Source organism: Pipistrellus kuhlii, unplaced genomic scaffold (assembly GCF_014108245.1).
Source record: "Pipistrellus kuhlii isolate mPipKuh1 unplaced genomic scaffold, mPipKuh1.p scaffold_m20_p_5, whole genome shotgun sequence".
Classification (NCBI taxonomy): domain Eukaryota; kingdom Metazoa; phylum Chordata; class Mammalia; order Chiroptera; family Vespertilionidae; genus Pipistrellus; species Pipistrellus kuhlii.
This window is the reverse complement of record NW_023425551.1, coordinates 6,824,848-6,848,611: the sequence shown is the minus strand read 5'-3', so window position 1 is coordinate 6,848,611 and position 23,764 is coordinate 6,824,848. Positions and strand designations below refer to the sequence as shown.

Below are 23,764 nucleotides of genomic sequence, written 5' to 3'. Positions count from 1 at the left end.
ACCATGTCTGAGAGACTTCTTCCAGACCATGTTCTTCCTTTAGGAGTTTATATCAAAGAACTGATCTTAGTGAGGTCTTGTCTGGCCACCCTGTCGGAGGTTCAACATCATTCCCCAACCCACAACTTCTCATTTCCCTTCCTTATATTTTGGTGCTCTTACTATACATATGTATATGTACACATATGTACATGTTTATGTATGTGACACTGTAGGTGCAAGTATCCCTTACTGGAACTTAAGTTCTGCAACAGCAGGGTTATTTTCCCTGCCCTGTTGCATTCACTATTGCATCTGCAATCCCGTAACAGTGCCTGGCACATAGTAGATTCACAATAAGTGTTCTTGTTAAAAGAAAAAATGAAGGAACAAGCTTATAAAACTAGGCCACCCTGTTGACAATGACTATGCAATCCTTATGAAATCAGAGATCTGAAGGAACCCCTTGGTATTTCAGAGTAATATCACTGTTGGGTTAGCTGTGCTGGTGATACAGACTGGTGCTAAAGTGACTGAGGTTGATGAGATTCTTAACCATTTGGTCACGGACAAAGCCACCTTGCTGGTCAACTTGCCAGTGTGTGTACTGGTTGTAAACAGACTGTGAAGAGTGTGAAAGAATTCCCTACTCCCAGGAAAAAAACAATTCGTACTGTAAGCTCACTGCTGGGGAGTTCAGAACACAGTCTCCACTGACTTATGGTGACTGGTGAGCCAGGCAGAGAATCCAAGTCTTCACTTCCCAGCACTGAGGCCTCTGTAAATGACAGCATGTACATCTGGCCGTGACAAAGCTGGTGTCAATGAACTGTGACCACCTACCAATCTCGGACACACTGATTAACCGATGAACTTACTTTTATAGATAAAAGGACATTTAATAGGATTCTCATTCTTTAGAAAATATTATCATGCAATTTCTGTGAAAATTTATATCCTTCCACATACAGGTACTTATTCCAAGCAGTTTTCAAATTAATAAAATACTTGCATGCATATACAATAAAAATAGCTCATTATGCCGAAGCCAGTTTGGCTCAGTGAATAGAGCATTGGTTTGTAGACTAAAAGGTCCCAGGTTCGATTCCAGTCAAGGGCATGTACCTTGGTTGTGGGCACATTCCCCATAGGGGGTGTGCAACAGGCAGCTGATTGATGTCTCTCTCTCTCTCTCATCAATGTTTCTAACTATCTCTCTCTTCCTCTCTGTAAAAAAGTCAATAAAATATATATTTTTTAAAAAGAACATTGTGAACTACCTTGTTTGCCCCTAACTATAAATAAAGCATCAGCTAAAAAAAATAATAATAATAAAATTAAAAAAATAGCTCATTATACCATTAGGTTCATCACTACTAAATCATTATGAAGTCTGGCTTATAAATAGCTATATTTCTGAAAGATTATCTAAGTCCTTTAACAATCAAGTGCAGTAATGTAAGGCTGGTACAATATTCACAAATGAATAAATGTGATACATCACATAAACTGGAAGATAAAAATCACATGATCATATCAATTGACACAGAAAAAACATTCAACAAAATCCAACACCCCTTTTTAATTAAAAAAAAACAACTCTCAGTAAAGTGGAAATAGAGGGTCATAATCAACATAATAAAGGCCACATATGACAAACCTACAGCCAACATCATACTCAATGGGGAAAAATTAAAACTATTTCCCCTAAGAACAGGAACAAGACAGGGATGTCCGCTTTCACCACTTCTCTTCAACAATAGTACTGGAAGACCTAGCCACAGAGAAGGCAGAGTTTTCAAATTACAAATTATAAGCTATTAATAAGTTGTAGAATGAACATGGGTTATCACCAGCATGTTTTTAGTGTCATTTAATGGAATGGAATAGATTAGGGAAAACTAGATTACAAAGCATGACTTAAATAAAGGGGTGATCTGTGCAACTTTTACTTACATGTCTACATATGTAGAGTTAAAGTTATGTGTACATTGTATTGTGATGTCCACTTTGATTCTTATTGTGAGTCACAGTGAAGAAAAGTTTGAAAACCACTGTCTTAGAGGGAAAGGTGATACCAAACAAGCAGTCCTCAGATGCACCCTGAAAGGCAGAGAGGACCCGGGCCCAGGTTCAGTGGGTGAAGCTGGGTGGAGACCCAGGCTTCCCAGGGCACTTCCCAGCAGAGGGTCTGGAGCCAGCACTGAGGACAGTCCCATGTGAGATCACTAGGAAGGAACCCAGACACAGAGAAGTTCAGCATGTTCACAGTAGAGGGCAGAGGTGCTGTAGGAGAGAGGCAGATGAGAGACACCGAACAGGCTCAGGCAATCAATGCAGGACCAAAGTAACTGGTCACCATGTGGAAAACAACAGTATTCATCTCCCGTCCCCAAAACAATTCTGTCCAACTCTGAAGCCATTTCCATTCCAGAGGGATAATGAGATAATGCCTTTCAACAGCACCCTACACCAACAATGTCTATTTTCTTTCATGTGCTGGAGACACAGTTTCAAGGAGCACTTCTTAAAATGTAATCTGGCAATAACATGGAAGAAAAGTCACGTTAGGGTTTTTCTTTGGGAATCATGAGAAATTTGGAGATGTGCTATCTCCTATGTTGCCACAAAAGAGAATTAATGAATAAATTAAATTTAAATTAAATTATGACCAAACTTGTGGGCTATGGTCAACATAGCCATGGACATTGAACAGTTTCCCAAATTTTAGACCTCCAGTTGGTCATCCTGAAAATAAAAGTTGACCCTCCCTTCCTTAAAGGCTGAATGTAATCACACTCTCTCCCTCTTCTCTGCCCAAGTGACAGGCCATGGGAGGAAAGCAAAGAGCAAAAGATTCAAACTGGCTTCAGTAATACTTTGAAATCTTTCCCTAGTCAGCAAGCTCTCCAAAGAAAGGGGAACAGTAAACTCCATGGGGAGTTTTTCAAAATTATAGCTAAAAGTTTAGGGTGAGAAGGTAGTAAAGCTTTGGTAACATGTGTGAATTTATTTTTCTCTCTCCCTTCTCCACATTGTTTCTTGTCATACTGAAATCACTGCCAAGGAATCACAGGAATGAACTGCAATGTGCTCCCTACATTGAGACAAGCCCAAACCACTATCTGCACTTCATCAAGAGTCTTTTTCCTTTTTCTAACTTCAGAAGGAACAGCGCAATTCGATCTCAAGTTGATGCTTCTCTCTGGAAGCACCGCCTGGCCAATGTTTCCTTCTGGTTCCAGCTCCAGGAGTGATCTGAGGACACCCGTGTGGCTGGAATGCTGTTAGCATCTCACCTTTTCTTTTCATTCTTCTGGCTGTTGCTCATTTATTTACTTACAATTAAAGCTGACCTTCTTTGAATTTTCCTTCTACATTTTTTAAGTCATTGACAGAAACTATGTATGTTGTTCTTGAAAGCACATTTTATATTGAATAGAGACCTTTCTTTTCTGATGACCACCTTTTTTTTTTAAGTCATAACACACTACGGGCAAACAGGAAGTTGCTAAAAATAATGCTTGAAATATGAACTTGACATACTCAAACTCAATATATCCTAACTGAACGCTTCATGTGCCTTTCCCAGCAGGTCCAGGTTTTACAATGTCACTGAGAGGTCCTGCCATCCTCTTGCATCCCACAAAGATAGTTCTTTGTCCTCGTTGTCCTCAAATATAACTGTCAACTCTTACACATCTTAATAACTCTTAAACTTTTCTGGGAACCGTCATTTCTTTCCATCCTGAGAGTCCCCATTCCAGGCTCTCATCTGGATAAACACACACACACAAAATGAACTGATCTTCCTGGTGTGACCTCTGCCATCTACTCTCCACATGTGGTCAGAGACGCATCCTTCCTAAAACACAGATCTGCCCCATGGAGAAAAAGCAGCAGCAGTTTCACGTTCACCCACGCTCATGTCAAAGTGATTAAACCTGAGGCGGGTCAAGCCTCAGCCTCCGGTGGTCAGTCTGCAGGAAACACCAAGGCTGGGGGAACCCACCGAATTGCACCCTGACCGCACAGTCAGCAGCATCCAGACTGTGGGAGCTGTGCAGGCCGAAGGGCCCAGGTCCTTCCACAGATAATTGTAAATAAATTAAGGGGTGGAGGCAAAACTGCTGACAAAAATGACTTTTCAAAGACATTTTAAAAAAGGAGCAAGACTAAACACGTGCCTAGGGTTGCACACTTGAATGAACATAAGGAAACTCTTTTCTACTCATGATGAGTGTAGAAATCAGGGTAGTCTTTGTGGGGATAGGGGGGCTGTGATTAGGATGAGGCCCTATGAAGGGGTTTTGCTGGAGGTTGGCAAGTTCTATTTTTTATCTTTGCTGTGGTTATCAGGGCAGACATGTATAGACAAGTCTGTATGGTTTTGTGTTTTATTTTGCGATGGAAAGGTTAAAAAAAAACAACAACAAAACTCCCACACACCAATCTGATCATGTCCCTGCCCTGTGAAAACTCCTCAGTGGCCTCACAGTGCTTATAAAGAGAAGTTCAAGTACCTTCACAGGGCGGGCAAGACCTTGTAGCACCTGGTTGTCTACTCAGAGCTTGCCAGTCTCCACCCTACATTAAATTTCAGTTCCTCAAAGCACTCTGCTTTCTATGTCACAGTCTCTGGACATCAGTCACTCCTGCTTGGAACATTCTCTTCCCCCTTCACTTGGCGGATTCCTATTTGTTCTTCAGGCCCCAGAGGAAAGCCTGCCCAATGCTCCACTTTGGATGAAGTCTTCTCATTAGTGTTACCTTCCCCTGTCATAACATGTATCGTATGCATTCATGTTGCCTATTCGTTTATTTCTTCCATCAGTAAACAACTGAAGGCAAGATGTATAACTGGTCCTCAACATGTTGTATCCCCAATACCTAGCACAGTGCCTAGAATACAGTAAGTACACAATAAACTCACATAAAATGAATATAAATGCACACACTTATTATAAATTAAAATTGCCTTTGTTGGCATCAATTTATAAGAACACAAAATAAAAACAAAGTAATAGTTAAAGCAGACACATTATGCCAGGTACTCCTTTCATTAGTTCATTCAGTCCTCTGAACAGCGCTATGAGGTATTATATTTATCACCAATTTACAGGTGAGGAAAGTGACCCATGGAGAAGCCACGTAACACGCACCAAGTCACACAGCTCACCGATGGGAGCAGAAGTCAGGCCGTGTGGCTCCGCAGCCCTTCGAATTCCAATAAAGCATCTCCTCCCACCATCTGATGTTACTACTAGTCATTTCAAAGACTAAGGAGTTGGCTTTAAAGTTAAAAAACAAATTACTGAGGTCACCTGATAGAAAACCTTCATGAATATGACATCCATGTTTAGATGCTGGATGCCAAAAGCAAAGGACTGGAAGGAGAAATGCCAAGTGCAGGAGGAGCACCTCAAAGAGCGAGTGACACAAGACCCCAGGGTAAACTAGGTACCAAGACCGGCCTCCAACTTACAGGCTGGCAACAGGCAGGTCTTTGGAGTGAAAGGAGGGCTAGACAGACAGGAGCATCCTCCGTGTGCGAGGTACCAGATCAGATTCAAAGTGTGTACAGATCCAGGACTTCTGCTCTCGGTAAGTTTATACTCAATTAAAATAAGATCATTTACTCACTCATTTACTGTACCTTTTTTGTGTCCTATTTGGCTCTCAGAACTCAATGGCAAAATGTGAGGGTGGTGTACCCTCAATAAGCTTCTGTGTTAGTGCAGGAGGCAAACAAACAAACCAACCAAGAGTTCCAGTACAGGCGAAGCATCCTGTAAGAGTTTGCCTGGATTCCTTGGCATCTCTGCACCACACTGGCCAAGGAATGCGGAGAAGATGGACTTCAGGAAGTCCCTAGAAAGAAGTTTCTTTGGGGCTACACCTTGAAGACATATACTCTTCATGAGAGAACATAGTCACGTGGAAAATAATGTTGGGAATGGAGAAGAGCAGAGGCTGGAGAAAAAGTTACGGAGGAGGGAGAAGTTAGCTGAAGTCTGGGCAGCATTGGAGGGAAAGAAGGAAGAGAGAGAATAGGTAAGTCTGGATCCTTGCAGGCAGAAAGGCCAGCTCAGTACATCAATGCCTGTTAGTGAAAAGACTAAAACACTAAAATAACAAAATTCTAGAAAGAACAGCTCTAAAACTCTGTAAGCTCTGAGTGGAGGCATGTTTTACAGTGATGGTGACACGTTAACCTTTTTTTTTCCATCACCTAAACATACTTTTTCTTGAAGAGCTCACCCACATTCAGTAAGAACACAAACAACAATAACAAAATGCATTAGCAGAGTAGCAAGAATGAAGGACAGAATAAAGAAGGAGGAGAAAAGGGGGAGAATAGAGGGAAGGGGGGTGACTCAAAAAGGTGTGTAAAGAAGTGAATTAACCTTTTCTTTCACAAAACCCTTGCTCTCCTACCTCGTCTGGGGCATGACTGTGAGGCCATTCACCCAATACTAAACCCAAGTACTGTACATTCTTTACACTTTCCTCTCCTTCCCCATTTAAATCTGGGTGTGCCTCAGAACCACACAGGGAACTTGTTAAAAGAGCAGGCCTACTCCAAGAAATCATTCTTTGGGCCTAGGTAGGGGCCAGGTTATCTGTCTATATATATTATTGATTTCAGAAAGGGAGAGAGAGATAGAAACATCAATGATGAAAGAGAATCATTGATCGGCTGCCTCCTGCACGCCCCCTACTGGGCATCGAGCCCCGCAACTCAGGCATGTGCGCTTGACCGGAATCGAACCTGGGACCCTTCAGTCTGCAGGCTGATGCTTTATCCACTGAGCCAAACCAGTTAGTGCAGGAATTTGTCTTTTTAAGGCTGCCTCTTTGATTCTGATAAAAGAACCATACTTTGAGGGGGGAAAAACAAAACTGTGCCATATTTAATCAGTTTCTGTGTAGATTCTCTGTTCTAAATGTTTCTTAAGTTCATCCTATGTTCTCACCCCTCTACTGTTTTAATTGTGGTTTTCATCTCCTTCCCAGACCAATATTATAAGCTTCTTCCACATTCCTTTCTTCCTGATCCCTCCCCTCCAAGCCATTCCACACACAAAGCTTCTAAACCACAGGCTTATGTGGGATAAGCAGTGATTGGGCCCCTCCCTGACTGTGGGTCAGCCTGCTGTCCTATGTCAGCACGTGAATACTGGAAAGGAAAAAGATGGGTGAGCAGCTATGTTAAGCATGGCTAACCCACGTTCCTGTGATGTATATGGCAGAAGAAAAGGAAGAAGTAAAAGCCATTCTGAGGATAATTAAGGTACAATGAACTCAACTTCACGAAACTCCATGGGCATACTCCTGTCATTATCATTCTCCAGTAGTTCTAGATATCTATACAGCATTAGTAAGAACTTTTAAAATATATATATTTTATTGATATTTTACAGAGAGGAAGAGAGAGGGATAGAGAGCCAGAAACAACGTTGAGAGAGAATCATCGATCAGCTGCCTCTTGCACACCCCCCACTGGGGATGTGCCCGCAACCAAGGCACATGTCCTTGACCAGAATCGAACCTGGGACCCTTCAGACTGACACTCTATCCACTGAGCCAAACCGGTTTCAGCAGCATTAGTAAGAACTTAATGTCAACAAGACCCTATTCTTTTTTTTAACTCCTGCCGAGAATACGTCTTTATTGATTTTAGAAAGATGAAAGGAGAAACATCGATGTGAAAAAGAAATCTATCAGTTGCCTTCCAATCAGGGATCAAACCCAAAACCTAGGTATGTGCCCTGACTGGGAATTAAACCTACAATCTCTGGTACAGGATGACACTTCAATCAACTAAGTAAGCCACCCTGCCAGGGCCCTATTCTTTTTTTTATGTTATTTTAAATTACATTTACATTCAGTATTATTTTGTATTAGTTTCAGGTGTACACCATAGTGGTTAGACAATCATATCCTTTGCAAAGTGATCCCCTCATATTTCAAGTACCCACCTGGCACCATACGTAGTTATTATAATATTATTGATTATATTCCCTATGTTGTACTTTACATTTCTATGACTATTTTGTAACTATAAATCTATACTTCTTCATCCCTTCACCTTTTTCACCAGCCTCCCAACCCCCACTCTTCTGGCAACCATCAGTCTATTCTCTATCTATCAGTTTATTTCTATTTTGTCCTTTATATCCCACATATAAGTGAAATCATATGGTATTTGTCTTTCTCCGAGTAAGACCTTACACTTTTATTTTTTAGTAAGACTCTATTCTTAAGTGATGTTAAACTGAATAGTTATTTTACCTCATAGATAAAGCTAACTTTTAAAAAATGATTACAAAAGCATTACTGAAACAGAACACAAATATATATATGTAGTTCTTGCCAACTAGCATTTTCCCCTCAAGATATTGGGCAAGGAAGGAACAAAATCTTCTAAATAAACACCAAGATTGGCAAATTTTTCATAAGAAAATGATGAGACTCTAATTGTAAAGACTATGTTGATACATTCATGTCTCTGTATATAAGGGGTGAGGGGCACTGACTTAGAACCCAAGCAAAGAAGGAGGAGGATTCCTCTGGCCTTAAGCACAGATCCTTCAGGCAACTCTGAAAGCCTGCTGTATTTTAAAGGGCAACAAGTACCCAGGCGGTGTGGCTCAGTGGTTGAGCATCGACCTATGAACCAGGATGTCATGGTTTGATTCCCAGTCAGGCACACATGTCCAGTTCAGGGATTGATCCCCAGTAAGGAGTGTGTAGGAGACAGCCGCTCAATGATTTTTCTCTGATCATTGATGTTTCTCTCTCTCTCTCTCCTTTTCCCTTCCTCTCTGAAATCAATATATATATTTTATTTATTTATTGATTTATTAAAAGGCAACAAGTGACATTAAAAGGGCAGGAGGTAGGAGAGAGCGAGCCACTCATCATTGAGATGCGTTGAAGGTCAGACCAATAATGCATCTTGGGAATCAAACAGCAAACAGATGCCATAAGGAAAATTAACTTTGGATTTCTCTTCAATTGTGCATTATCGCTCCTGTACAGTACCTTCAATTATTTGTTAGGCAGAAGCATTTTTAAAACTGCTTTACCATCACTTGATCTGAAAGAGATGAAGCACAATTTGCCTGCTGGGTGCTAAACAATCACCCTGAGACGCTCAGCTCACCAGCAGAGCTGACTGACTGTACCACTCCCTTAGCCACCTGTCACAGGCTTCCCCCTGCCACAGGTCACTGACCGCCATCCCTGCTCTGTGTCTGCCCTTGGAATGATGCTGGCCACAACCTGCTCATGAAATGGCATTCAGGAAGGGAATTCCCAATGGCCAGGTTCCTAAAACATGCATTTCTATCCATGCTAAAGAATCTGGCCATCACTCAAAGCCTTGCAGTCACCAGTTTTTAGCCTTTTGCTTCCAAGGTTCTGAAGCAAAGTAAAAGGAGATAGCTTCCTTTAGATCACAGAATGAAAGGAACAGGGGGAAAGAGAGGAAGGAAGGAAGGGAGGGAGGGTGGGAGGAAGGGAGGAAAAGGAAGGAAAAACATGAATGAGTGGGGGGGCTGTGTTTCCCGAGAGCCCAGCAATTGTTTCCAGGGGTCCGTCCCCTGGACCTGTTTCTGTGAATGCAATGGAGTCCAGGTGCATTCTGGGAGAATCCTCCCAGTCCTCCCCACTGTAAAGTCGGAGAGGAAACCCTGATCTTTCACCCACGGTGCTGTAGCTCCATATGTCGGGGCCCAGCCACATCCTCTCCCGGACTTCCATCCCCAGCCTTAATGTGCACATCAGAAAAGTAAAAAGCCTGCAGAAGAGTCACAGAGAAACTGCATGTGGAGCCGAGCAGGCCATGCGGAGGGAGAGGCACAATCTTCACTCTGGAATGTGCAGGAGTAAACCGGATGGGTTCCTTTCCCTATACCAGAGGCTTTTCTTCCTCCCTTCCTTCCTTCTCCCTCCCTCCCTCCCTCCCTCCCTCCCTCCCTCCCTCCCTCTCTCTCTCTCTCTTTCTCTCTCTCTTTTCCCTTTATTATTTTGCTTTATTTTGCAAATACATCCTCAGAGATCACTCTCCAGAAACTTGCAAGCCACAGGTAAAGATATAATACGCAGTCTGTTGCGAATAAAAATAGAATTACTTCTCTGTCCGAAAGTTCCACTTTCTTTGTTCCCCTCCCCAGTTCTGATTTCCTGCCGCTGACTGGCTCCAAGAAAAGGGTGAAGTAATTTCTTTCCTCTGTGATTTATTGCCTGACGATAAGTAAGCAAAAATGCCATAGAGAAAGCGGGAAAGAATGATTCACAACAAATACTTCTCGAAAGCACAAGTCCAGAGTGACCCGGAAGGTAAAATGGAGTACTTACTGTGTAGCAAGAACTTAACAGGAATAAAGCTACATGTATGTATGTATTTCTGTGTAATGATGGCAAACTTTATAAAACTGTGTTCCAGGCACATAACGCCCAGAGCTTTACACACTTTACTTTATTTAATCCTTTTAGGGAGCGGTTATAGGGTGAAGCCTCAGACCGACCAGCTGGCAAAGACGCAAACAAGTCCCAGCTTGGAGGGCACAGCCCTCTAAGCATAATTAAGCTTGATCTTGTAACTGCTCCCTAGATCTTTCCTGGGGAGCTAATGGGCCGTGGGAGGGGCAGCAAGTGCTGCCCAAACAAGTAAAACTTACAAGAACATTATAAATTATCTTGTTTACCCCTGACTATAAATAAAGCCTCAGCTTTGCAGTCTGGATCTGTTCTGTGGCCTCGGCCAGGCACAGAAGATCCACCTAGACCCCGCTTATTCAGACCCCGCTTATTCTCTGTCTGTCTTTTCTTCATCCTTCACCGGCCCTCCCTCAGGCTCACCGAACCCTTGGGCTGTGCTGGCACGGCTCAAATCCTTGGGACAATCTTACGTGGGAAGAATCATCCACATTTTATAGATGAAGAAACTGAGGTTTGCAGAAGTTATGGAACCTGCCAAAGGACACCTGGCTTATACAATCATAGAGTCAAGATGCAAGTGCACCTCCGCCCTCACAGACCACGGCTTGGCTATTCCCACGGCTTACAATGCTCACAGAAAATCCCCCAAAGCTGGGAAGTACACACAAGGTAACTGTACACCATCAACCAGAACAGCAATCCTCTCTGCCACAGTCCCCACTTAAATCTCTCTGAAATGCATTCATCTCTTCATATTATTTTTTAATGCATTTTTTATTGATTCCAGAGAGGAAGGGAGAGGGAGAAAGAGAAACATCAATGATGAGAGAGAACATTGATTGGCTGCCCCCTGCACACCCCACACTGGGGACTGAGCCTGCCACACAGGCATGTGTCCTGACGGGCAATCAAACGGTGACCTCCTGGTTCATAGGTCGACGCTTGACCAATGAGCCACGCTGGCTGGGCGGTTGACCTCTTCATGGTGTTAAGTAAAATATGGTCAACTTAACTGCACTTTTCTTTAGTGACTCAGGGTGTGTAGTGTTTTCCAATAACTATGTGAGTGAGGCTTTGTCTGCTTTCAGCTGTAGAAGATTACTGCAGAAACTTGCCAAGGGCTGTAACGTCAAGCTCGCAACTCAATCAAGGACTAGGCTGAGATACACAATGAGTGGGGAGGCTCCCTGGTAGATGGCAGGCATTTCATTTTTCTACATAAACAAAATTCTACTGAAGGATCAGGCTAGACTAGGGGGGAAGGGTGGCCTATATCTTAACCGAATGTTCGTCCCTTCCACCTCCACCCTGGTTTTCAGGAACCTGGCTGTGGAGAGGAATCCTCCATCTAGGAATACTACAGTACTCATTCATTCACTAGACAGAAACATTTGATGTGGAGGGTACACACACGAGCAGAACAGAATGGCTCTGCCCTCAGTCTAACAGCACTGTGCAACTCATCACATATGTGCGGTATGGGTGCTCCTGAGACTATGGTGAAGAGTCTTCATGGAAACCCCAAGAGAAATTCCTGTCTGACCCTTGGGTCCAGAACAGTATCTCTGCAGAGTACTGACCTGTGTTTAACCCCACAGACACTGGATGCTGAAAACTAACTGAGCCTGCTTTCTTTGTTGCTAAAAATCTCAGCGCCCACCTGTGGCCCACCCATGGCATAGAAGAAGCATTTCGGCAGCTGTCTCATTCCCAGTCCAGTTCATGTCCCTAACCTTCTTATCCCCTCTTTTTCTCCCAGCTACTTCAAGTTTGATTCTTATATTTTATGTTTCCTTAATCTTCGGAAAGGTACAGTCGAAATAAGTAAATAACAATGTACATAAATATTATAAAAATTTTAGGAAAGTAGAGTATTACATGCCAACTCCAAAAACTCATCCTAGAAATTCGTGGACATCCCTTTAAATATCCATTAAGAACTTCTTTTATTATTTTCCTACCTTAAAGTTTAAGCTCTTGAGTGGGGGGAAAAGATTAAAGATTTTTAGTTATTTAGAGCTCAATTGTGTTTTTTTCTTTTTCTTAACTATGTCAGAACTGAATGCACAAAGCAACCATTTATAAATGAGAATACCTCCATGTGCCAATTGGCCTAACACAGAACTTGTTCTAGTAATTAGGTGATATTATGTAAAAAAATGAATTCATTGTAAGTGCAACAAAATGCACATTCTATTGTTACCAGCCCCAGATCTATGATCTCAGCTCAGTAAGTGTACTTAAAGTGCTTGCATACTAAATTCTAGCCACACTTTCACCTAACTCAGAGCCCACTACAACCCAAATCCCAGCTCTCATTTGGAAGATGATTTCTATGGGGGAGAAGAGGCTTAATTCAAAAATCAAAGATATTATTTGTTGTGTGAAAAATAATTTGCCATTTTATACATATTGGTTAAAATATATTTTAAAATTTGATTTTCAGAACTAAGAGCATGCCTAAAGAACTGCTACTTTTATTGCTATGAAGAATGTATGAGCATGAGCAGAAGAGAGTACAGGATGAGAGAGTACAAGGGAGAGAGCTTCTGCGACAGGATGTGGGCATCCCTGCAAAGGCCAACGCAGAACACAGAGGCTCATCTTTCTGTGGCGTCAGCACCATCGCCACCATCATCACCATCCATCTATCAGATTTCCTTTTGGCTTTGCAGTACATCGGACACATGACAAGACCAGTAGAATCAGGTAACATTTCCCATTTAGCTTTTCTTTTACAATGGCCCAAGATTCATAAATAAGTGAATCTCTCTATATGGTCTTTCAGATCTTTATTTACAAAATATTCACATGACATGAACCACATGAATACACCTGTATTCATGCTTATCCCAGATATAGTTCCTTCTAATCCCAGACAATAGGCACACAGTTGTCCATTCCCGCTGAGCCTTCCTCGTTGGCATCAGCATCAGATTCTTAGATGCATGAGGGGCCCGGGGGAGCATTGCTGGAAGTTCTAATGCAATAAAGCCAAAAGGAAAATTTTACGAGTTACACAGATGTTCTAGTTTTGAGAGCCATTGGGGACAAAAATGAGTCAAATCTCCACATTAATACCAAACAACTACTATTTCCTTAGAGCCTACATCTACCAAATTATAAACCAAACAGGGTCTAGTGCTAAGTAAATAACAATAATCTTCATGGTTGTCATTTTTCTTATTTACTGTGTGACAGAAACTGTGCTAAGTACTTTACCTCATTTAATCCTAACAACCCTATAAGGCAGATGCCACTGTTACTGTTACTTTACTCCTCAGAACGCTAAGGCTCAGACAAATTAAGTAAACTAGAGTGAAGTAAAACAGCTGAGGGAGGGGAGCTGGGACTCCATCCAGGCCGTGTGACTGCAGACATGGAACTTCTCCCTGTCCTGGAGTGCAGCATGAAACACCTGGTGAGTTCATGATGTCCGTATTACACTCATTTCTAAGAAGAGAATATAGCCCTGGCTTAGCTTTCAAATACCCAATGTTGGCACCCCTTCTGAGTCCTCAGCGCCCTGCACGGTGCATGACATCCAAGAGATGCTCAATAAATGTTTGTTGATTAAGTCAACGAACACAATTTAGCAGTTTACAGAACAGTAGAAATGTTCTTCAAGGAAAATGGCAAATATATTAAGTCTAGGGAAGCCTTGTAGAAAGCTTTATTTAAAAATTCCAAAATACAAATTATTGATTATTGATTTTCTGTAAATAAAATCTCCCTCAGCTCTGATACCAAATATAGGTGAACCTATCCCAAGACAATGACCACAATATACTTCTCTGTGTATAATGGGGACATAAGATTTAGTTGATTTAAAGGGATAGTTGAACTAGAAAAACAGCGAACAGTGCTTTAAATTGTCAAAAAGTGATTATGTTCAACTACAAATTTAAATGAGAATTTAAGAGTCTAAGGATTAGGTGGGGCAGCTTTTAGAAAGTTAAAATTGCCATAAAACCATTAAAAAACACAACCTAGTAATAGTCCTTGCCAAGACAAAATGTTCCAGTAGCTCCAGTTTTTATGCTAGGATCACTTCTGGAGCTAGAAACTAGATGTAAAGTAAACTTTCTATTCATCTTCTAGGAGGTCAAGCAAAAGAAGTCCAATGTTCAGTCCTGTTAAGTCACAGACTGGTTTACACGTTACTGGGTAATGGCATAGAGTTATACCCATTGTTATCAATACTGCCATGTATAAACTATTGATACTAGCCCTCTAGTAAATCTCTACACATCTCCAAAAACCAGTAAATCTAAACCTGCAGAAACTATGTAAAGTTGTCATTTTTATATGAAGTCAGTTATTCTTCTTTTATAATGAGTCTAATCCTCTTTATTAACAGCATTCATTCAAGCTGACATTTATATGCCTGGATGTTTATATTATAGTAAATAAAAGTGCACTAGTCATTCACTTCTTTTAATGTTTTTATATTTGTGCTAAAATAATCTCCATTAAGAAAATGATACTTCATAGTCAACTACTCTTTTATGAGGTCAAATAGATGACTTTTTACAGTAACTATATCTCTGAAACTATTTCACCAGTATCTTAATCTGTCAAGTTTCACTATGTATATATAAAAAGTATACACAGTAAGGGAAGCTTTAAAAAAAAAAAAAAGTACCCTTAATAGACAACAAAGCTTTCTTTCTAAATAAACATGCTTGCCAGTTTTAACTAATTATACAATACCAAGTAATTATAATATGTGATAATAGAATCTTGTAACTCAACTATCAAATAAATTTTCATACATCTTTTATATTCTTTCTTGGTGTCAATAAAATAAGATCAGTTAATTAGTGCCAAAGTCAGAAACTACTGCATACATGGCTCAGCTATGAAACAATTTTAAAAAATATATATTTCTTTATTGATTTCAGAGAGGAAAGGAGAGGGAGAGAGAGATAGACACATCAATTATGAGAGAGAATCATTGATCAGCTGCCTCCTGCACAACCCCCACTGGGGATCGAGGCTGCAACCCAGGCCTGTGTCCTTGGCTGGAATCGAACCCGGGACCCTTCAGTCCACAGGCTGATGCTCTATCCACTGAGCCAAGCTGGCTAAGGCTGAAACAAATTTTGTTTTAAAGATTCTTTTCTGTCCTAACCAGTTTTGCTCAGTGGATAGAGTGTCGGCCTATGAACTGAAGGGTCCCAGGTTAGATTCTGGTCAAGGGCATTCCCTGGGTTGCAGACACCCAGTAGGGGGTTTGCAGGAGGCAACTGAGATGTTTCTCATCGATGTTTCTAACTCTCTATCTCCCTTCCTCTCTGTAAAAAAAATCAATAAAATATATTTTAAAAAGATTCTTTCCTATCTAAAATACTGTAAAAGCTTCAAAATGACTATACATATCTAACTAAGAAGTCTAAAAAAAATCAGCTCTGATAGGAATTTAATGACAACTCTTCCATAATTTTTTTCATTAAGAAATTCTAGAAAATCCTTCAAACTCTATAAGCAAAGAACAGTCTTTACCATACTAACAGAAATTTAGAAAGAATTAAGTTTCTTTACCCTATTGGCAAAACTTGGGAAGCTTGCGAACTACCATTCCTCACCGCTGTGAAATGTAAGATGTAATTCATGGAAGATCTAATTTATCACCGCATTAAATACATTCAGAGTTTTCTAAGCACTTAACAATGAACTCTCTCTAGCTCTAGAAGTAGCATTTTTTGTAATTTTAAAAGGATATTTCATATAGTTTGTAATTTTTTTTAGTGTAACTGAGCCAGAAATATGTGTTAAGACATAGTTTAAGTAAGATTATGTACTGATGCTCTAATTTAATCTACTCACCCATATCTTTTGGAACCAAATTATAAACAAATAAAAGCTAAACTAATCAAAAAGAGGAAGTTTGTCCTCAAATCTTAAATTTCCGAAAGTAAATTATTACATACTAAGAACTCATTATACAATTACACTACAAGGCTGATTATCCTACAGGTTTGGCTAATTTGCTGGCAACTGGATAAGAACTTGTTTATAAACTACAAAATAATCCCATCACATTTACTTCTTGATCCTGACTGTCATAAAAATAAATTTTAATTGCCTCAAATTTCTTGCTGCATAGAGCTTGAACCACTTTGGGGGTGTGGGTGGGGTCAAGCAGAACCTACAGCCAGATGACAATCATGTGTACTTTTCAAACAAGGTGAAAAAAAATTCTCAACAAACAAAACGCTGCTGTTTACTCAATCCAGCAAATTACTTTTTCTCTAGTTAGGTTATATCTAAATATTTTCCTTCTAACTTTAAACATGGAAGTCACTAGCCCTTTTGAAACGATGGATCTTTGCTAAGCCACGGACAACACAAATACCTTATTTTCCGGCGTATAAGACGACTTTTGAAACGAAAAAAAGTCAACCAAAAATCAGGGGCAAAAGACCAAAATTGCACAAAAATTACCTGCAGATCTTGACGGCAAAGTAAGTGTTTTCTTTGAAGTGGGGGGTAGTCTTATACAGCGAATATAGGCCTAAACCTATGTTTTAACTGTAAAAATTAGGGGGTTGTCTTATACACCAGAAAATACAGGTAACAAGTAAGTCTTTCACACACACACACACACACACACACACGTATGTGAAAATCTGTCCCCTTGAGATTTCATCCGAGTATAAATTCGTTTCTTTACATTTCAGAGTTACTACAGGAAGAAGAAAAGGACAAAAATCTACCAACTAGGCTGAGCTGCCATCCTCTCCATGTAGTCCTTGGCCATGTCCCGGGCCTCGATGTTCTCGGGGTACAGCACGCAGAACATCGCCAGGGCGCCCAGGTTGTTGCCGTAAATCTCGTTCCAGCGGGCGCTGAAGTCCTTGGGGTCCCAGGGGGGCAGGTAGTCCAGGGGGCTGGACAGCATGGTGTGCACGGCCTCGGCGAGGCGGGCGGCGATGTGCCCGTGGGAGCCGGCGGCCCGGAGCCGCAGCTCGGCCACCTCGGCCCTGGAGAAGTACAGCATCGGGTGGCTGTCGTAGTTGGCGTTGGTGAAGGGGATCATGACGTCGGGGTCCTCGTCGGTGACGTAGGCCGACGTGCAGCAGAGCAGAGCTATGAAAAACACACTGGGGGCCCCCCGCGTGTGAGTCCTCATCGTGGCATCAGATCTCCAGGCCTCCGAGGCAGCCAGACCATCTTCGAAAGATACTGCGGGAGGAAACAGAAAAGAAGGGCGGGTCAACCAAGGAAATATTACAGACTGATTCATATGCCTTTGAGCATAACGATTATTGCTTGTCTCATTTTTTATTCTTATTAGTATAGTTCCAGTAGGACATGATCTCACCCATCTAGGGGGAATGGTGAACAACATAGACGGATGAGCAAGAACAGACCCAGAGATAAGGAGCCCTGGGTCAGACTGTTGGACCTCAGAGGGAGGGTGGGGATAAAAGGGAGAGATCAACCAAAGGACTTATGTGCACACATACGAGCCTAACCAGTGGTCAAGGACAATAGGGGGGTGGGGACATGAGTGTGTGTAGGGGATAGGGATGAGGGGGTTGAGGACAAATATGTGATACCTTAATCAATAAAGAAATTTAAAAAAAAAAAAAAGAAGCATATGGTAGGTAGTGAACACACTAGGAAAAGGTCTAAATACTGAAAATAACTTGTTTGAATTTAGGTATTTTTTTTTAATACAACAAAATTCGAACGAGGAAGACACTTACTGAAACCTAACAATTTACAATTAATTAATTAGTTATTTAACTAATTAGGCATGATACATCACACATGTACACACCGTGAAAAACAGATTCTGCACTTGGGAAAGCAGTATAATGCTTGCGTAAGTAGGCATTCTTGTCACATTTTTATCACACTAAAAGTTTAGGTTTTATGGTTATTTTTTAGCCACTAGTATGAACACCACACTAACCAAAAGCTGGTGGTGAGATGCCATCTGGGAATCTGAATGGACATTAGGAAAAAAACAAGATCCTGTCTCTCTGAGCAGAACCCCCTTCACTCTAACCTCTCCCTGCTCCCTTACATTCTTTATTCTGAGTTGGGGGTTGGGGTCAATACATCACTAAGAATGCAAGCAGGCCAAATATTATGAGTAAAGCTAAACATCCTCTTTGCGTCAGCAGAAGGTGGGCCAGAGGAGACAACGGCAGGGGAACCGTCTTCTGGGCCCCGCGCCCCCTGGGCTGACAGCATAAGCACGCAGGGCAAGGCCTGGCGGGCTTGCTGGGACTGGAAGCTGGCACATCTTCATTCAGAAAGTGAGATCGCAGAACCCAACGGATAAAATCACACGTGTGCATTTCCCCCTTATTTGGAACTACTGTCTACTTTTTCATTTTGCATATGGGATTTTGGTTCCATTCAGTAAGTCAGACCTTTAAACCAAACTGAACTACTTAATGTTCTTAAAAGTCCTTTTCCCCCCCTTTTTTTCCCCCCAGTGGCAGCTTTGCTCACAGGTTAAAAGAATGTCTTTCAAATGTAGGAACATTAAAAAAAAAAAAAAAAAAAGGAACCTCAGCCAGTCTTAGTCCATGTCTCACATCTGGGATACAGCACGCATTACAGCCCCTAGAGCAAAGTCAGGGAATTCTTAAAATTCTTCAGAGGGGAAAGGTTATGGCAAGCAGACCAGTAAAAGACAGTTTTGTGTAAATAATGAGCAGTAGTTTTCAATTATTAAAGGGGAAAACGGATGGAGAAAAATCAACCTCCCCCGCTGAAGAGAAACGATTTTTCCAGGGAAAAACTGTCCCGTCACATTCAGAAGACAGGACATCAAGGATTTCACACACATCAGAGACCAATCTAGATTCCCAACTGGCTGACTCTCCAGGAGAAGGGCACTATGGCGCCCCCTGTGGATGCTGCCCCAAGTCCTAGCATTCTTTCTATTTCTGATTACATTTCTGAATGTGCTTTAGACTTTATGTACAGTAACGACATCAAGGGCAGTGGTGTGGTAAAGCGTTTTAGATTTACTTCAAGAGTAGAATTTGTGGTGAATAAAAAAAAAAAATCAATATTAGCCATGCTAAATAAAATGTATAAAATAGAAATAACTCTAGGACTCTGCCCATATTATGTCTAGCACCCAAAGCTTCAAGGCGGCTGTCTGGATCCTTCAAGGTCAGAGCCCTGGGCCAAAAGAAATAATGGCCTGTGGTTATGTCTACGGAGGGGTGTGGCTCTCTGGCAACTCAGAGATGTGGCTGGGTCTGAAGCAATGCTCAGTACCCCCTCCCCCCCAACTCCCCAAAATCCAAGTTTATTTCTTACTTTAAAAAAAAATATATATATATATATTATTGATTTTTTACAGAGAGGAAGAGAGAGGGATAGAGTTAGAAACTATTGATGAGAGAGAATCATCGACCAGCTGCCTCTTGCACACCCCCCACTGGGGATGTGCCCGCAACCAAGGTACATGCCCTTGACCGGAATCGAACCCGGGATCTTTCAGTCCGCAGGCCCACGCTCTATCCATTGAACCAAACCGGTTTCGGCCCAAGTTTATTTCATACTCTTTTCAGAGAACAATCATGCTAACGATTTTCGTAAAAGCCTGTATATATTAAATCCCCAAGAGTCTGAGGTTGAATGCAGGCATCAATACAATTAACACTGTGGGGGTTTTAGGCACCCAGAGTGAGGACGGGTGAGAAGTTTCTCCTTTAACTGACCCCTACATGCACAGAACTGAAGATCTGGCTGCTACTGGTGTATGTGCAGCTCAAGTTCCAGTAGGGGATGGCTTGGGCTGGAGGGGTGGGTAGGGTAATAGCCGTGTGTAGACTAGAAATCCACTATTTCAGATTCTGTACAAACATTCCCTAAAGGGGCTTAAGGCTGATTGGTTTTATGCCTTTTCACCTTCCTTAGGCATCGAATCCCCCTGGGGTCACTGACATAGTCAAGGTCACGGACATAGTCAAGGCTGCTCCAGACAGCCCCTCACAATCTGAGACTCACACTCTGAGCCCAGCCCCTCCTGCCACATTGCTTCCCGCTGGGCCGGCTGTGCCAGAGTCTATTTAAACAAGAAGAGCTGCTTCTGAGGCACAGAGCCTCATTAAGATGTTGTTTTGGGAATGGTGCCATCTCAATATGCCAACCGAAGGCTCCCTCGTTACTACTTCACATCCACGTGAGAGTGTCAGGGCAGCGAGGCCGTGCGTTACCACACATGTGAAACGTTCATTCTTGCTAGAATTCCGTGTGGGCCAATGCAGGGCCCACAGAAATCCTGCAGAATGATCTTCGATGGAGGCTGCCTGGGGAGGAAAAATCCCACAGCGTTCACCGCGGCATAAACTGTGTGCCACCCCCCTTGTATCACATTCCACGTGCTGGGCCCCAGAGCTCTCCTGCTTTGAAGGCCTTCATTCCTCTACCCAAAAAGCCGGTGTCTGCTGTGTCTGGCACGCAGCCGGAATGGGGTGGGCTGTTTGGGCTGTGCATATGCTGCGCTTCACGGGAGCATCCCAGGGCTTAGCACGTGCCTGACAGAAAAGGCAGCTCGTAAACTCTGGCTGAACGGAGCTCACTCCTGGGCTGGGAGCTGGCAGAGCAGAGAGCATCGCTAAGATCAACAAGAAGAAAGCTTAGTTCCTCTTATTGGAAGCCAGCCCAAGTTTAGAACTTTTCAGAAGGAAAGTCAGCTAGGAAACCCACGGAGGGAAACACAAGATCTCGAAACTCCTGCAGCCTAGAAAGTATTGTGGGGTGATGGTTGGTTTTTGGCAAAGAAAAAAAAAAAAAAAAAAGGAAGAAATTAAGCCTACTTAAAGTCTAACTCAAACTTGCTTTAGTCGGATAACCTACAGGGAAACCTACTTCCCATCTACCAGCTTACATTGATCCAGGAAATTCCATGAAAAACCTCCTATGTCCAGTCTTTGGGTTTTCCCTTTGACCTCTATCCTGGCATCCTGAGGGCCCGCTCTGTAAAGAGAAGAGCTAAAATTAGGTGAAAGGAACATTCCTCAAGATAATTTCATGTGGACTACAGATGGACTGGTCTTATGCTAATCTGACCCACTTATTTCATTAGCAAAAACTATAGCACAACAAACCTGAAATTTCAACAGATACATAAAGTTCTTGTTTCAGATACATTTAAGTATTAGTTTGTGGTTTGTGTGTGTTTTTTTAAGCAAACGAATAAAGCAAAATTTGTTGAAAGTGATGCCCTAATGACTGAACTTTGGGAAGTACTGGGAATGCTGAGTAAAACAATGGCCACTCACTTAAATATTTAAGTTGCACTTGGCCCAGTTCAAGAAAGAGCATGGCATTTTCAATATGGCAGAAGCACAGGTGACCCTCCACAGCTGACTCTAATAATACAGTTTACCCATAATTCAATTCTCAGGATGTTTCTGAAAGGCTCCATTAGGTCCCATTTCCGCCCAACAATCTCTCCTCTTCCCGTCCACTACAATAGGCTAGCGTTCCCAATCCAGTTTTCTTTCCCATTCTTCTGTCTCCTTCTGCAAAGTTCAGAGAGCAAAACATTCCTTAGTTTAGACCTAATTAATGAATACAATATAGTCCTTTAAGAATTAACCTGTCACTACAAAATAACTCAGATAGCAATTTGGTCATCTAGCCACAATAATCCTAGTTTGGCACTTTGCTTAGGCCAAGCCAAAGGATATAACAAGATGTCCAAATTCTAATTACCTTAAGCCGGTCCTCACACAACAACAAGCCCAAAATTATTTTGCTTTAGTTCTGGTTCCAACTGTCCACTGTAGCTATTATGATTTCTGACCCCCAGAGAAATTTTTTTGTGAAGTGCTTTGCACATATTTGATCTTTTACTTACAATAAATTAATGTGGCAAAAACAGTATTAAGAGTTACTATACGCTGTTATTCAGTGCCTTGAACTTCAGAGGCAGAACTAGAACCCAAACTTCCTAAATCCTAAGCCAAGGTCCTTTCCTGTGACCAAACATTTAGAAATTCAACAACATATCTGCCATCCTTACACAAGGAAAGCACAGAAAGAGGATGAAAATGAAAAGAAATGAGAATTAGATTAGTCCATCCAATTTCCCACATGAAGTGTGTTTCCAAGTGGTCTGGGATTGTTTAAAAATGAAATGCATAGTATACAAAAGTTCTTTCAATTCCTCTGGCTTTGGAAAATATAGAAAGTATTAAAAATAATTTAATTTTTTTTAAATATAGAATTCATAAGAATTGAAGAGAGAAATCACCTTGTATAAAGTAAAACATATCCCAAGTTAAGATGGCTTAAAAACCCTTTTCTAATATGCACCTAAACCCTTTTATAATATGAGCTAAAGTCTAAGGAATACAGCATTATGATAAACATAATAAATGTTGAGGTGGGCAGACATTAGTATAATCCCATCTGTGCTAGTACTTTATTTTGTTTTTAAATATGTTTTTATTGATTTTTAGAGAACACAGGGAGAGACAGATGGAAACATCAATGAGAGAACCATCAATTGGCTGCCTCCTGCGGGGGTCATGCAGGAGGCAGCCAACTGATGGTTCTCTCGTGTGTCCTGCCTGGGAATCTAACCCACAACCTCTTGGTGTATGGGTGGACCTTCAACCACTGAGTAACACTGGCCAGGTTGTCTACTAGTTTTGATCAACTGACTTCTGGTCTCAAAGTCTCTCTTCTCTCATTCATAAAATGATCCCAACCTAATGGAAGATTAAGTACACTTATCATAGACCTGATATGAATTAAGAGCTCAATAAACATGTCATTTTTAATAAAAGGGAAGAAGTTTTAGAAATGTAAAATTGTACAAACCTACCCACAAAATATGTTATTTGAAAGAAAATGAATATTATAAGCAAGAGAATCAGAGATGTTAACACACTAGGGCAAGGTCATGCCCCTTAGAGACAGCTACAACTTGAACACATACTCCTGACTCTTCAACTCATCATTCCAGTAAGCTCAACACTCACGAGGAAGAAAAGCCTATGACCCTTGAATATTTTCAAGGATTCGTTGAGGGTTTTGCCCCAGAAGAAAAGAATAACAACAGAATACTAAACTATTACTGTATCTGAGTTTGACTGCTTCCCCTAGCCCATGCACGAAAGGCGCTGCTTCTTACTGTATTCTGTCAAAAGAAATGCCACGTGACATAAGAGGGGCTGGGAAAACCACCTCTGGCTGGAGCTGTTGCCAAGTGACAGATTTATATTATGGAAGGGACGTGAGTACTTGGGGGACATCTGCTGCCCTTGATGAGCTAACCTCAATCCAGGGTCTAGTCTTGTTTCAGTCAATGTCATCAATAGCTCCGCTGATCAGCCCGGGAGAT

General features: G+C 41.6%; 1 protein-coding gene across 4 annotated transcripts in view; it reads right to left on the bottom strand.

Moving 5' to 3' along the window:
• DSE (dermatan sulfate epimerase) overlaps positions 1–23,764 on the bottom strand; it is a 54,851-nt gene that overhangs the window by 12,559 nt on the left and 18,528 nt on the right. For 3 of the 4 annotated variants that reach the window (XM_036413971.2, XM_045572571.1, XM_036413972.2), the window contains exon 2: positions 17,148–17,616. In XM_036413971.2, the coding sequence (XP_036269864.1) occupies positions 17,148–17,563 (416 nt within the window). In that variant the 5' untranslated portion in view covers positions 17,564–17,616. Of the gene's footprint in view, positions 1–17,147; positions 17,617–21,298; positions 21,368–23,764 lie in introns of those variants that run through there. The other variant, XM_045572570.1, reaches the window with a different exon arrangement.